The sequence below is a fragment of the Sylvia atricapilla genome, chromosome 5 (genome assembly GCF_009819655.1).
Source record: "Sylvia atricapilla isolate bSylAtr1 chromosome 5, bSylAtr1.pri, whole genome shotgun sequence".
Taxonomy (NCBI): Eukaryota; Metazoa; Chordata; class Aves; order Passeriformes; family Sylviidae; genus Sylvia; species Sylvia atricapilla.
Genome location: NC_089144.1, coordinates 38,610,692 through 38,623,460, shown reverse-complemented (window position 1 = coordinate 38,623,460; position 12,769 = coordinate 38,610,692). Strand labels below are relative to the sequence as shown.

The window sequence follows — 12,769 nt, the reverse complement described above, 5'->3', positions numbered from 1 at the left end:
ATGAAATGCTTAAACAAAAAAAGCATTAGAACATCCAAAATCTGAGTTCTATCTCCCTTTACATAATAAAACAGAAACTCAACCTAATGGAAATGCATTGGATAATATGAAAATATGCCTAATTGGAATGTTGTGAAATGTCAGAATCTAACTCCATGTGTCACAGCCAGTTTTCAGTTCCTCAGATGCGTGTGCAATTTGAGAAACAAAGAGGAAAATAAACAGTGTATGGGGAGACCTAAAACTGGCAGATGGAGAAGCTGGCCTTTGTGCTTCTGAGAATAAATAAAAATCAACAGAGAAAAACAAGGGTAAAAATACAAAACTGGGCATGAAATTTTGCATCTGACCAGAATGCTATCTTTCAATGAAACAATATTAAAATGAATACAGAGCACTACTGCACTATATGGATGCTTGGATCTCTGACAGAAAAACTGCACCACCTTCTCTTTACTAAAAAAATTGACTGAAGTGAGTTACAGCAAGGCTACCAGTCTTTTCAATATGCCAGACACAACCCTGATTAGAAAGATACACTTCTCAGTCCAGTCAGACCTGCAGTGGTCCTAGTGCTTGTAACTGAGTCTGACCCAAAGATACTGAAGGATTATTTAATTACCCTGTTACACTTCAGAAACCACGGTCAGTAACATAAAACTTGGTCACTATTAATGAGGAATCATTATTAATCATATTCAAAACAGCTCAGGGTTCTTCTCTCTGGTTATAATAAAAATTTGTTAACAGTATTTTAGACAAGAAATCCAAGTTCCTCCACTTCCCTTATCATGCTTAGCAGAAGACCTTTGTTTTATCTATAGATAGCAGTGTTATCAAATTACTTACTTCACTTTGTTACCAAATACAACATAAACAGCCATAAACAACACAAAGAACATGCACTTATACAATGCATCTCATTTAGTATGCCTGATTGCTGTAAGTCAAATGAACAAAAAACCCCACAACAGTCCCATAGGGTCCTTCAATTTTGAAGCCTCTTTCACGGAATTTTAACTCAATTTCAGGAATATAATTGAACTAACAATCTGTTGTTTCAGACAGGATGTTCTCTGCTTGATATTATGCAGGGCTGGACAGATGCCAAGGCAGATTTGAATGCACCTCAAAGTACCAGTGAAAAATGACTGGGCTGTTCTGAAAGCAAGAGGCGTGTGCTGGATGGGTCAGGCACCAACTGTCTGATGCCTGTCTTCCCTTCCATTTATCCTATCAGGATTCAAGTGTGCTGGAATTGAAAACAAAGAGAAAATACAGCAAGCAGAATGTAAACAACAAAAGCCAAAGTGCTTATCCTGCAAATGCTCTGCATAAAGCAAACCTTGCTCAACAACACAATGCTTTGCTGAAAAAAGATGCTGGCAGCCAACACAGACAAAACCTGGTTTCTAAAATCAGGGTATAGCTTAAGACAGTCAGAGTCAGGAGAGGAAATAATACAGTGATTTAGATCATTGGAATGACTGGAGCAGCTACATAGATTAAAAAAAATAAAATTCATTTTCTCTATACAGAGATCAAAAAGAAAAAGAAAACCCACCACATGGCAAGAAAATGAGAATAGATTTAAATTTGAATCAAAGTACGCTTGTCACTGGATTTGCACTAAAACAAAATACATTTTTTCCTTAGTTCCCAAGGAAACACAGTGTAGGCAATAATTTTCTCTTCTTTGAGTGCAATTACCAGCATGGTGACTGACTGCCCCCTTTCCATACCTTTTTAGCATATTTGACCAGGATCACAGGCCTCTTGAAGACATTAAATTCCTCTAAGTTTTCTGAAAGCAGGCAGCCAGATGGAATGCAGAAAACCTACTAAGTATCCCTGTATGAGGTGAAAGCTCTAAGATGGTCTCACCTCTTACTACACACCAGAAAACAGACATGTGAAAGAGATACTATTGATGTTCAAACTGTGGAAAAAAGTTTCAATTGAAGCACATATTTTATTAGATATCAGAATACGCAGTCACACTCTGAAATTAATGGAAATCATGCCTTATAATTTCATTGCTCACAAAACTGTATTTGAAATTACCAGAAGACTACTGCTGGCTTTGGGCTTTTGCCAACTCTTAATGTAATAGAACATTCCACCAGTGCAAAACTTCCCTCAAGGCTGAAAAGCAATCAAGTCATATCCACTGCTACCTCATGCAACCTGAAGATGAGGACCATAATACCTAGGTTCTACAGCAATGGGTATTTCATAATATCACAGATGTATTGGTTATACAAAGGAAAGTGTGCACTGGTGTATGTCAAAGATATTCTTGGCTGAGTAATTTCATTTATAAACAAATGACTGTCAAGACTTTGTTGGGGATTCTCTTACACTACATTTTCTTCTGTGAAGAACTAAAACCTTGATCAAAGAAATGCAATCAATCTCTAGATTAGACAAAAGCAACATCTCTCTCATACTTGAGTCTATTTCTTGACTAATTCATGTCAAAGAACTCAATCAATGTAGGAAATCACTCACTTGCTGTGCCATAGGGACTACAAGACACAAAAACTGAGCAGAGCAGCAGAGAAAAGATTATTCTTATCCAGTGCTGTTTTCCTGACACGAATCCAGTGACTTCATGAAGTAGGTGTTCCTCAGCAGTGGGGCAATACAAATAATCTTTAGGAACAGCTGAGCCAAGTCCCTAATTTCCACCACCATCCGGGAAGTAGCTTGGCCTAACACCCTTTAAGCTTGCTTAGCCCTAGTGAAACCTCTCTCAGAAGCACCTTTGATCCCACAGCTTTCCAGATATAGATCCCAAGCACCTTATTTCTAAAGTAATGTGCACTTGCTTTAAATTAAATATTCTGCCCCTCTATTTTTTTTATCCACAAGGGAGCAGCCTGAATTAACTTAGCTTCCAACCAGCTGAAACAATTTACAGCACAAGACTTGCGGATGCTGTCACATCCTTACATAAGCATTTCTTCACATCCCACATAGTCAGGGCTTCTGAACTCAAAACCCCCTTTTTGTTCCAAGCTCTCACAATCGCTACTTTTAGCATCCCTCAGATGTTGATAAGCATGTGATGGTTTGCTGACGGGAAGCAGCCAATACAGCTGAGTACTTCAACTTGGCTTCCTGGGACTTAGTGCAGGAATGCATCCCCTCACAACAGCACCGGAATGAGACTGGCCCTGGAGCCAGCTGTACTGCAAAGATTTCTGAAGAGGCTCAAAAAGAATTTGGGATGCTTTTTTCTCACAAGGGCTCAATCAGAACATTATCATGTTCACTTCACTGGAAAGGTGGATTTAACCTGCAGACCTGTATATGGGAAGTGTTCTGTGATACCACTGGGAATCTGGAGGAGATCCCATGAATTGGGCTTGATAGCTGAGATTAAACAGAACTCCTTACTTCTCTGACTTGAAGCTGCTCCTACAACGATGTTGCTGAGCTGCAGAAATGACATTTGGATCCCAAAATGTTCATACAGGACAGGAATTAAAATTTAGATCTGCCTACTATAATATCATGCATAGCTTTTATTAGATCATGCATACGTTTATATTGTATATCTCTATCTTTATTTGATTTTTTACAAACTCAGACATGAGAGATTACATTGTGACAAAGTTCACAAAATCAGATATTATAAATCCTGTGTTCTGCTTTCACAAGAGGTAGAACACAGAGGAGCTTTGCAATGGATAGGATTCTTTATGACAGATTGCTTTGTAGGCATATTTGGTAAGAAAATTTCTATCTGTTATCCATTCCACATTGGTCAACTGCATAACATAACATTTGAAGTCTGCAATCAAATAAAGAAGGTTTTGTCTGTCAGTACACATTTGAGAGATGTTATCTTAATTTTTGTCTTTCCTTAACTAGAGTTATATATTTTGTTATTCAGTAATTATTTCTCTGATTTGATGGGATGCAGCAAGAAGCCTTTGCACAGAAACTACTTAGAATAAAAAATGTTGCTATTTGTAAATTTGAAGACAGCTCAGCAGAATTGAAAGGCATTCATGTAGGGAATGAGCAATAGCATATTCATCAAAAAGACAGAAAAAAGATAACTTCATAAACATGGGAGGACTAGAACCACTGCACTAATAACCACAAAATGTCACGAGCTGTTCCCTCCATATTACCAGTTTTACTACTTCATCATGTTGATGATAGGTGCATGAGTTGAGAGAAACACAACCAGCTCCATCTTATGAACAAGGCTGGTTGGAGGTAAAAAAACCCCAGTTTTGGCTTCAAAACTAATCATTTTGTTAAGAGAGTTTTAAAAAAGACCAGATTCCTCTCTTTTGCTTTGTAAAAAAATTGTTTAGCACCTCAGCTGTTTAAATCAGTATCTAAATAAAGGAGTTACTTGTGTTGATCCCTCACTCATACCCAGCCTCATCTTCCCCTTCAATACATCTGCAGATTTCACAGAAGTGACACATACATGTCAATCATGCTAAAGACGACCCTCATGAAGAAGGGACTGTGTTGACTTTCACAGATAATAAACAAATGAACAAAAATGATAGCCAGGAATAAAACCCAGATAATTTTCACTTCCACACACGTAAGTTCTTCTTTACTTGGGAAAAGTGGCATTTCTGGGCTTTGCCTTTTTACCTTGTTGGCAGGTAATCTCCAGTTAATTAAACTGGCCCCAGCCCATGACTGTCTCAAACAGAACAAAGTGGCTCTAAAGCAGCATGACCTGTTCTGGAATGGACAAGACAGGGCTTTCCTACCTCATCGACAGCAACATGGAAGTGATAAACAGAATATTTGGAAAGAGAACCCCATTGAGATTCATATCACTCTACTCAGAGAGACAAAAGGCACAATGAGAAAAACTGAACGCTGGCATCCTAATCTCAGCAGCACGACTGTATGTCTCTTCTGTTACTTCAAGACGGGTAGTGGGACCTTTTTGGGGAACTGCATTCAATGGAAGAAAGGGTGGGACTTGACTTTCACTTTTAGTAAGAAAGGTTTTGGGAAATAAACTTTGGAATTAGCAAGAGGAAAGATTCCTTTTCATTGCCAAATATCTTGCAGCTGCCATTGGAGAGCTTCACTTGCCAAATGTGCAAACAGATTTGAACAGCTATGACCCAAAAAGCATTTATGCAAAATAATGATATAGACCAAGAACTACAAACACTTGTTTTCTTATCTCTGTTCTTATGCTGAAGCACACACTTTCTCTGTAGTCACAGACATTTTCAGCAGTGTACTAGAGGAAATGTGTAGTTCCCTTCTTTGCATACATCCCCGGCTCCTTTCAGGAGTAATCCGGAATCAAGGGTCTGATTTGTGAAATGTTTCTTTCTGTTGATATGTGCACATAAAGGAGTTATACACTGGAAACAGAGGCAGGAGGTCTGTAACAAGCAACCACAAAATGAATCATTTTTCTACCCACATAGGATTAAACAAACAAAAGATGCATGTGGGATTTAAAGTAATGCAAAAACTTTAAAACTGTTTCTAGTTCTTCAGACAGTGCCACAAACTTCAGCAAATCTCAACTGCATAAATAGTGCTAATGCTCATCATGCTGTCTTAAAAACCTGTATAACTTTACACTGTAAAGAAAAGAAATAGCCTCATTTATACCTTCCTTACTTTCTCTGCACATTTAGACACTTATCTAAATTGTATTTATAGAGATGAAAAAGATATTTTCTTTTTTAGTTTCTATTTTTTCTTAAAACCCATTAAAAAAAAGTAGGTTGCAATTTTCAGAGAGAGTAAAAAGAAATTTAATTTACTTGTACGAGAACTGACTAATTTCCCTGAGGATTCTAGAACCTATCTACAGTATTTCTACATCCATTTTACAGCCACTCACGTTGCTGTGAAATTCTTGAGGAACTTGAAAACCTGAAGCATTAATTACTTATATGAAAATGAGATGATTAACACACATTTTTACACATGCTTTGGGACTGCACAACCAAATAAAAACTTACTATAATTTAATCAGGAAGAAACAGGCATACAAACACAAAATGCACTGTTTAGATGTGGCTATTCAAATAAAAGAATAAGAAGTCTTCATATAAGAATATGAATGGAAGAGAAGTAGGAGGAAATAAATACAAATGCCAGAAAATGATGACTGTTGACTGGCAGAGTCCAGCCAGCTGGGTGCTGACCACCCACACCTTTGGTCAGTGTCTACATGAAATAACTCTTCCTTTCTCAAATCAAGAAGCTATTCATACAGCCACTGAGCCAAGGCTCTTTTTCAGCACAGTGATTGCCCTAAGGTTTCTCACAGCAATGCCCACAGGTTTGGTACAACTTCTCTGACAATCAGAAAGCATGGTCTTGTTTTCCTCATTTTAAGCACAGGAGAAATAAAAGAGCAGCAATTTGCTTCTCTGTATGAATCAACAGATTTGACTGCACACGTTGTGTGCAATAGCTGTAGCACATGATGCAGTGGAAATTGTGGACTCACTACAAAATCGACAATTACCTGACAATTTCCTCTTAAGAGTTTCCAAAATGCCCTGAAGTAGAAGAGTCTGTGTATCCTTTAACATAGCTTCTATGGTGAATACATTCTACTTTGGAACAGATGTTGATTTTGGCACTTCCTTCTTCAGCTTTTAAGTTAAGGAAGAAGATAGCTTGATGTCAAAAGCTTGAGTTGAGATTAGAAGAAGCAACTCCTGAATACCTTAATTAACTATCGTGGAAGGACCACTTCAGGCAACCTCCCACCTACTGTCCAGTGTTACAGAAGATGTCACCAACAAGAATGTTCTTTCAGGCAGGAGAGAAAGGTTTTAATGTGATGGAGATTTGCTGACGGATGCCATCACCACTGTAGGAGCCCACACACAATGAATTCAGTGCAATGCTGTGCAACTGCTTTGTGAGTGTGACACATGCACTGCTGCAGCCATCTGCTGTTGAAGTTCTGCTGGTGTAGTAGAGATACTGAGGTGTTAAATGATGTAGAAATCCTCTACACTAAGTAGGGATCTTAAAATATTTGTTGGTACTGATCTCTGCTGGATTCCTTAGGATTAGGCTAGTTGAAAATACAGTGGCGGTGGTGGTTTGTTGTTTATTTTTACTATCATCTTTTAATAAGCTGTTTTCTCTTCCCTTAATACTTGCTGAGTTATGCTTACAATAGGGCTTATAGCAAGACCATGACATTAATGGTGTATTTCTTTTCCCATAATATTGTACTCGAGTTAGCCAACTTTTAAGGTTTCTTATGTTTTCATGAAGTTATTAAAGTGAATGCTCTGACTGTACAATAAGTATTCACTTGGTCTTCAAAGATCTGGTCTCTAAATGATTTTTAATTTCTCTATTCTTTTCTAAGACATTGAACCAAGCCTTTTGAATTTGAATGCAATCTTTCGAATTGTAGAAAACTAGCTGTATTCCTGCTATAGAACCATTTGGTCCCCAGAGATGGTTCAGAGTATTTACTTGGCGGGTACAAAGGGGTGCTATGTATTTTCTATTTATAACTCATAAATATTGAGATCAGCTTCCACACATAATGGGCCTGATTATGGGCTGCTTTCTTTTCACAACTGTATGTGCAGCTTTCTGCAGAAGGAAGAGCACAGGGATCCAGTGATAATCCTATTCTCCTTCTATCTCTGTCTAAGCATTAATTTGCACTAAATAGTACAATTTAGGGTCTGCTACAGTATCAGTTACTTGGCAACGGTTCCTAAGGCAATACCTGAGCCCAGGCCAGCCAGGGCATCTACTCCCCATTGAAACTGGGGAGTGGTGAGAGACAGCAGTGCTGAAGACATAAGGGGAGGGTGTATTGCTGGCTTCTAGGACACATTCCTGGTAAATATATTCGCTAAAAGCTAAGCATACTAAAATAATACAAAGAGAACAAAAGCACATTAGCTTTCAAAGATTTTTAGAAGGAATAAACTATACTGAAATGAATCCTGAAAAGATGACAAGATGTGTTAAGGCCTACACATACTGTCAGCTGCTAAAAGGCAACTTCTTGATAGAAACCAATATTTCACTGTAATATACAGAGCCACTGGAGTTCTTAAAAATCCAAAATCAAACCCAAAATACAGCACTTAAGCTGAAGGGCCTAAGTGGCCAAACACCTTATAACAAGCCTGTTTAGGAGCCAGTCCCAGCCACTCCTGAAGGGTTAGAGGGAAAATGCTTTTTAAGGAATTTGGGTAATTTATTTCAACAACTAGATTAGTCAAAGCAGAGAGAGCTGATGGAACTTGAAATGAAAGTTTTATTTTATGTTGGGAACAAAACCAAATACAAATAGAGAGTATGGCTAAACCTATGGAAATCTATAGAACTGCTTGTACAAATGTGTGTAGGTATTTCAAATTTTTCTATGCAGTAAAAAGAAGCACCTTATTTATCCCACAGACCACAGTTAGCTACTACTCAAATGCACTGAGGGCTACACAACCAATTTCACTGCAGAAAATAAGTTAAAATTACAACTACAAATAAGATTAAAATGAATTTAGAATAAAGTTTCATACTTATTTAAAAATGTATCTGAAATCAGTATTACTTTGGTTTAAATGAATATCTCATAGGGGAGTTGCATATAATTCCAGTCCTCTTCTCAAACAGAAGGGATCATAACCCTAAATGAAGTACCATAACTAACAGACAATCACTGTGAACAGAATGGCATTGGTGAGCTGCATTGTGCCTTTATCAAGGAATTAGCTGGATTATGTCTCTAAGAACTGTTTGGAGAGATTAAATCATAAACTGGTTTTGAAATCTTCCAATTCTGCAAGTCACCTAAATGAAATTAAAACAAAACCAAACCAATGGAGTAACTTGGGAGTCTAAGTTCCCTGTAAGACCTAAGCTTCTAAGTCTCATAGACATTTTAGGTGAAATATGATTATAAAGCCACTCCAGACCACCAAGTTCAGACAAACAAAAATAATTGCTTTGTATCATTAATTCCTACACATCACCTTCCAGATGTCAGATTCATTAGCAATGCATTTGAATATAATTTAAATAATTACAGTGCCATTTTAGAATACGCATAATTGCTTGCCAGAGGCCCTTGCTCACCAGAAGTAATAATTTCCACTTGTTGCAGTGACTTGATGAGCTCAGGCTAAATAGTTTCAGTGTTTGAACCAAGGTTTGCTCTAGTCACAGCCTGATGTTGAAATTAAGTTTAAGACCTGGGAGTTGATTGCTCAGATGGATGATATGGTTTTGTTACAGTAAGTCTAATGAATTTGATGATTAGTTTGTTGTTTTTATTATCTGTTGCCAAAGTAATTTATGCTAGGCTTTTGACTGAAAGCAATGAAATTTATTAAAAATGCTGGTGATAAATGCTATTATAAAGCTTTTTCTTTTTGAACAGCTGTAGTAACCATTAAGTACGATAGAGATGCTGACTAGGACGATTAGGGTTTACCAGCTGAGGCCCTGTAAAAATGCTAGGACAGGCAGTGCTCTCAATATACTGCAATCTCTCTTGCTTTGGGTACTTTTGTAACAGGGCTCTCTCTATCTGCATAACATAAACATACATATGAAAAGAAAATCAAACATGTATTTAAGCCAAATTGACCACAATTATGGATTTAATAAATCTATATAGAATAGTAGAAGTTCAGATGTCTACTGAGCGACAGTGACTGGTTCTTTGAGTTGAGACTAAAGATAACGTAAATACGGAAATCTCCCACACCTTTGAGGTGCAAAGGTACAGCAGATATTTACTAGCAGCAGTAATACTGGAGATGTGGACAGAAGCAGCCAGAAGAAAGCCACAAAGTTGCCCACGACTGTGCTGTGAATGCTTGTCAGTGCTCCCTCTCTCTGTGAGACAGGTAAACTCCACAGAGGCATAAGGAATGGGTGCAAGAGAAAAGCAGAACCCTTTCCAAATGTCTGCATTCTGTTTTTCCAGCATCTTCTCAAAACCAGGAAAGAATAACCAAAAGATATATCCCAAACTCAAAACAACAAAAAAGGTATTTTTTGACAATAATTTTGCCTATTTTTGGCAAACTGCTAAGATTTGTTTCCTCCATCTGTGTCAACTACAGATTTTCACCTCTTGTTAATAGTGCTATTGAATATATAGATAACATTCAGTTTGTGTCCACATTTGATTGTTAATCTTTTTCCACCTCCACTGTCATGCAAAATTTTATAAAATGAAAAGCCATTTTAATATCTAGAGAAAGTAAAAAACTAGGGGGAAATATTTGCTAATCAACATAAAATCCTGTCACCTTCATTAGCACTTAGAGACTAGGTATTATTTAGTGTGAATAATGACAACAGAATCTCAGCTTGATTTCCAAAGTTGTTCCTGCATAATTTATTCAAAAGATAAATTCCCTAATGAAAGATACTGGATCTACTTTAAACCAACATTATTTCATCTATAATTACTGCCTCAGGAATACCACACTAACTGCCACTTATCACTGTCAGTGACTTCTGAATTCCTGCTACAACTATGGTATCCCATTGGGTTTGTTTGTCTCCAAGAGAACATGATGTTTCAGGTTTGGCACAGCCCTAAAAAAGGAGAACCAAACCTTTCCCTCCCTAGAAATTTAAATGTCCCCTATGTGCCTCAGAACACAGAGAAGATTAAGTCCATTCATTTCCTCATAGTTATTTCCAACGTACTATAATTTCCATATGAGGTTTGTAGAAGCTCTTCAGTTCATTAGTGCTTCCCCTGCCCCTCTCTTTCATTTCTTATAAGCTGAGCACCCATTATCCACCACATTTCTCACAAAGTTTGGAAAAGACTATAGATGCTCTGGCTGTCAGAGCTAACATTCAGTCAAAAATCCCCATGCTTTGTCACCATGAGAATCTAATCTTTCATTAGGAAACCATTATGAGTAAATGTGCTTATGAACATTAATTTGCAACTGTTCATTGTGAGCATTAGGGAAACTATTAGTGGTGTCTTAATCGAGTGTCCATCGTGGACAAGAAGAGGCTTGACTTTACTGAGTAATGACTACTACCACACTTGTATGTCCTTTACTTTTATGTCTCTTGCTGTGCAGTGGATGACTTTAGATGCAAGTAAAACAAAAAACAAACAAAAAAACCCCGCTGGTTATTGATACAAGACTTTGTTTCCCCTCACTATGGGAAGGCTCTCCAGTTATTATTCACTGAAAGTGGTAAATAAAACCTTCACAGTTGCTTTTAGTAAGTTCCAATTTCTGTTTATTTTGCACATAGTACCTCGTGCTAAGATTATAAAAAAATAAGAGCAAAACACTTTTTTTTTGGTCACCTGGTAAATCAAAATGAGCAATTACATCACCTATGTGTTAGTGGCACCTGTAAAAGTTTTTGGTCCTAGAACTGTGCTGGAAATAGCCTCATTCTCAATAGTGGGCAGCAACTGTTTCTTCTAAACAGAAGAAACATACAGACCAGAATTCTCCTGGAAAGACCTCACCTCATAAAGCATCTTGTTATTTAATTTGGTCTCAACTAATTGGCAATTTAGACAGTAACTTGTGTTCAAATTCCAGACGCAGCAGAGAACAGAAACCTACAGGGAGCTGCACCAGGTTGCTGGGACACAGCCCAGGTGCCACTGTGTTGACTGCAGCGTCCCTCAGAGGTGGCACATCCCTGTCACACACAGTGCGCACAGCCTCACCCCATGGAAAGGCTGCCAGGGCTGTTGGCAGGTACTGAGCATGTTGGATGTATCAGCCTCACCGCCTACCACACGCACAAGACTGTCATTTTGATTTCTGGTGTACATGCAAATGCAGAGCACCTCTAACTTCATGCAAGCAATCACACCTGAGCCCTCCAAATGCAGAAACAATCTTCCTAGCACCTCAAACAGCAGTCAGCATGGTAACCTGTGGCAAGTTCCTCTGTTACCTATTATCTATAACACTGCAGTGAAAAGCTCACATTTTGTGAGATTAAACAGACAATAGAAATTGTAGTCAGATTTTTTTTCTCTCGCCTGAATAGTCTGTATTTATCTCTAGGCAACAGGAGAGAAGGAAAGTACAAAGAGCTTGCACTGTCATCTGATTGTGTAACACTTCAGACCTTGTCTTGGAGTGGAATGCAAAGTATTATGATTTTTTTTTAACACAGAATTAGTTCTGATATACTCAGTCATGCCCTAACTTTCAAGAAAACACAAACCACATCTTTCAGACAGGGTGCAAGAGCCCTTACCTTCTCAGCCAAGAGACCTCCAACAGAAAACAACTTGATTTTCTGCCTTTACAAGCCTGCAAAGCTTTGAGCAGATTTTCACACACATACCTGATAGCCCACCGACATCCATCTTCTTCAGGTTCTTCGCCTCCAGAATGACGACAGTCAGTTTGCCAGCAGTAGGCACATAACGGAGGGAGAAGCAGATATCCCCCAGCTTTTCTTGCTGTGAAAGCAAACAAGACATGATGTTTTACTTTAATGATTTTTTTTTTTTTACCTTTTAGAAAATGCAAGTTTGAAAGCCCCACAGAGAATTAGCAGGATTGTGTCTCTGATTTGTACTGTTTCAGAAAACATTCAAATGAACAATATTGAGAAAACAACCAGAAACTGTCCAGATTAAATCTGGAGATATCTGGATTGATAACCTCAAATCTGTCACAGCTATCCTATGTAGAACCAAAGACAAGATATGTGCTGGCCAGAAACTAAGTGACACTTCCCACGATTTCACCCCTGACAATAGGGGTACCACAAGTACTGTCTGCTCTTTAAACAGGAATTT

At 38.0% G+C, this 12,769-nt stretch overlaps 1 protein-coding gene across 3 annotated transcripts in view; it reads right to left on the bottom strand.

Annotated features, from left to right (window-relative positions):
- The window catches only part of SYT1 (synaptotagmin 1), a 339,396-nt gene that overhangs the window by 37,768 nt on the left and 288,859 nt on the right, over nucleotides 1–12,769 (bottom strand). For all 3 annotated transcript variants that reach the window (XM_066319213.1, XM_066319211.1, XM_066319212.1), the window contains one exon: nucleotides 12,310–12,427. In XM_066319213.1, the coding sequence (XP_066175310.1) occupies nucleotides 12,310–12,427 (118 nt within the window). The remainder of the gene's footprint in view (nucleotides 1–12,309; nucleotides 12,428–12,769) is intronic.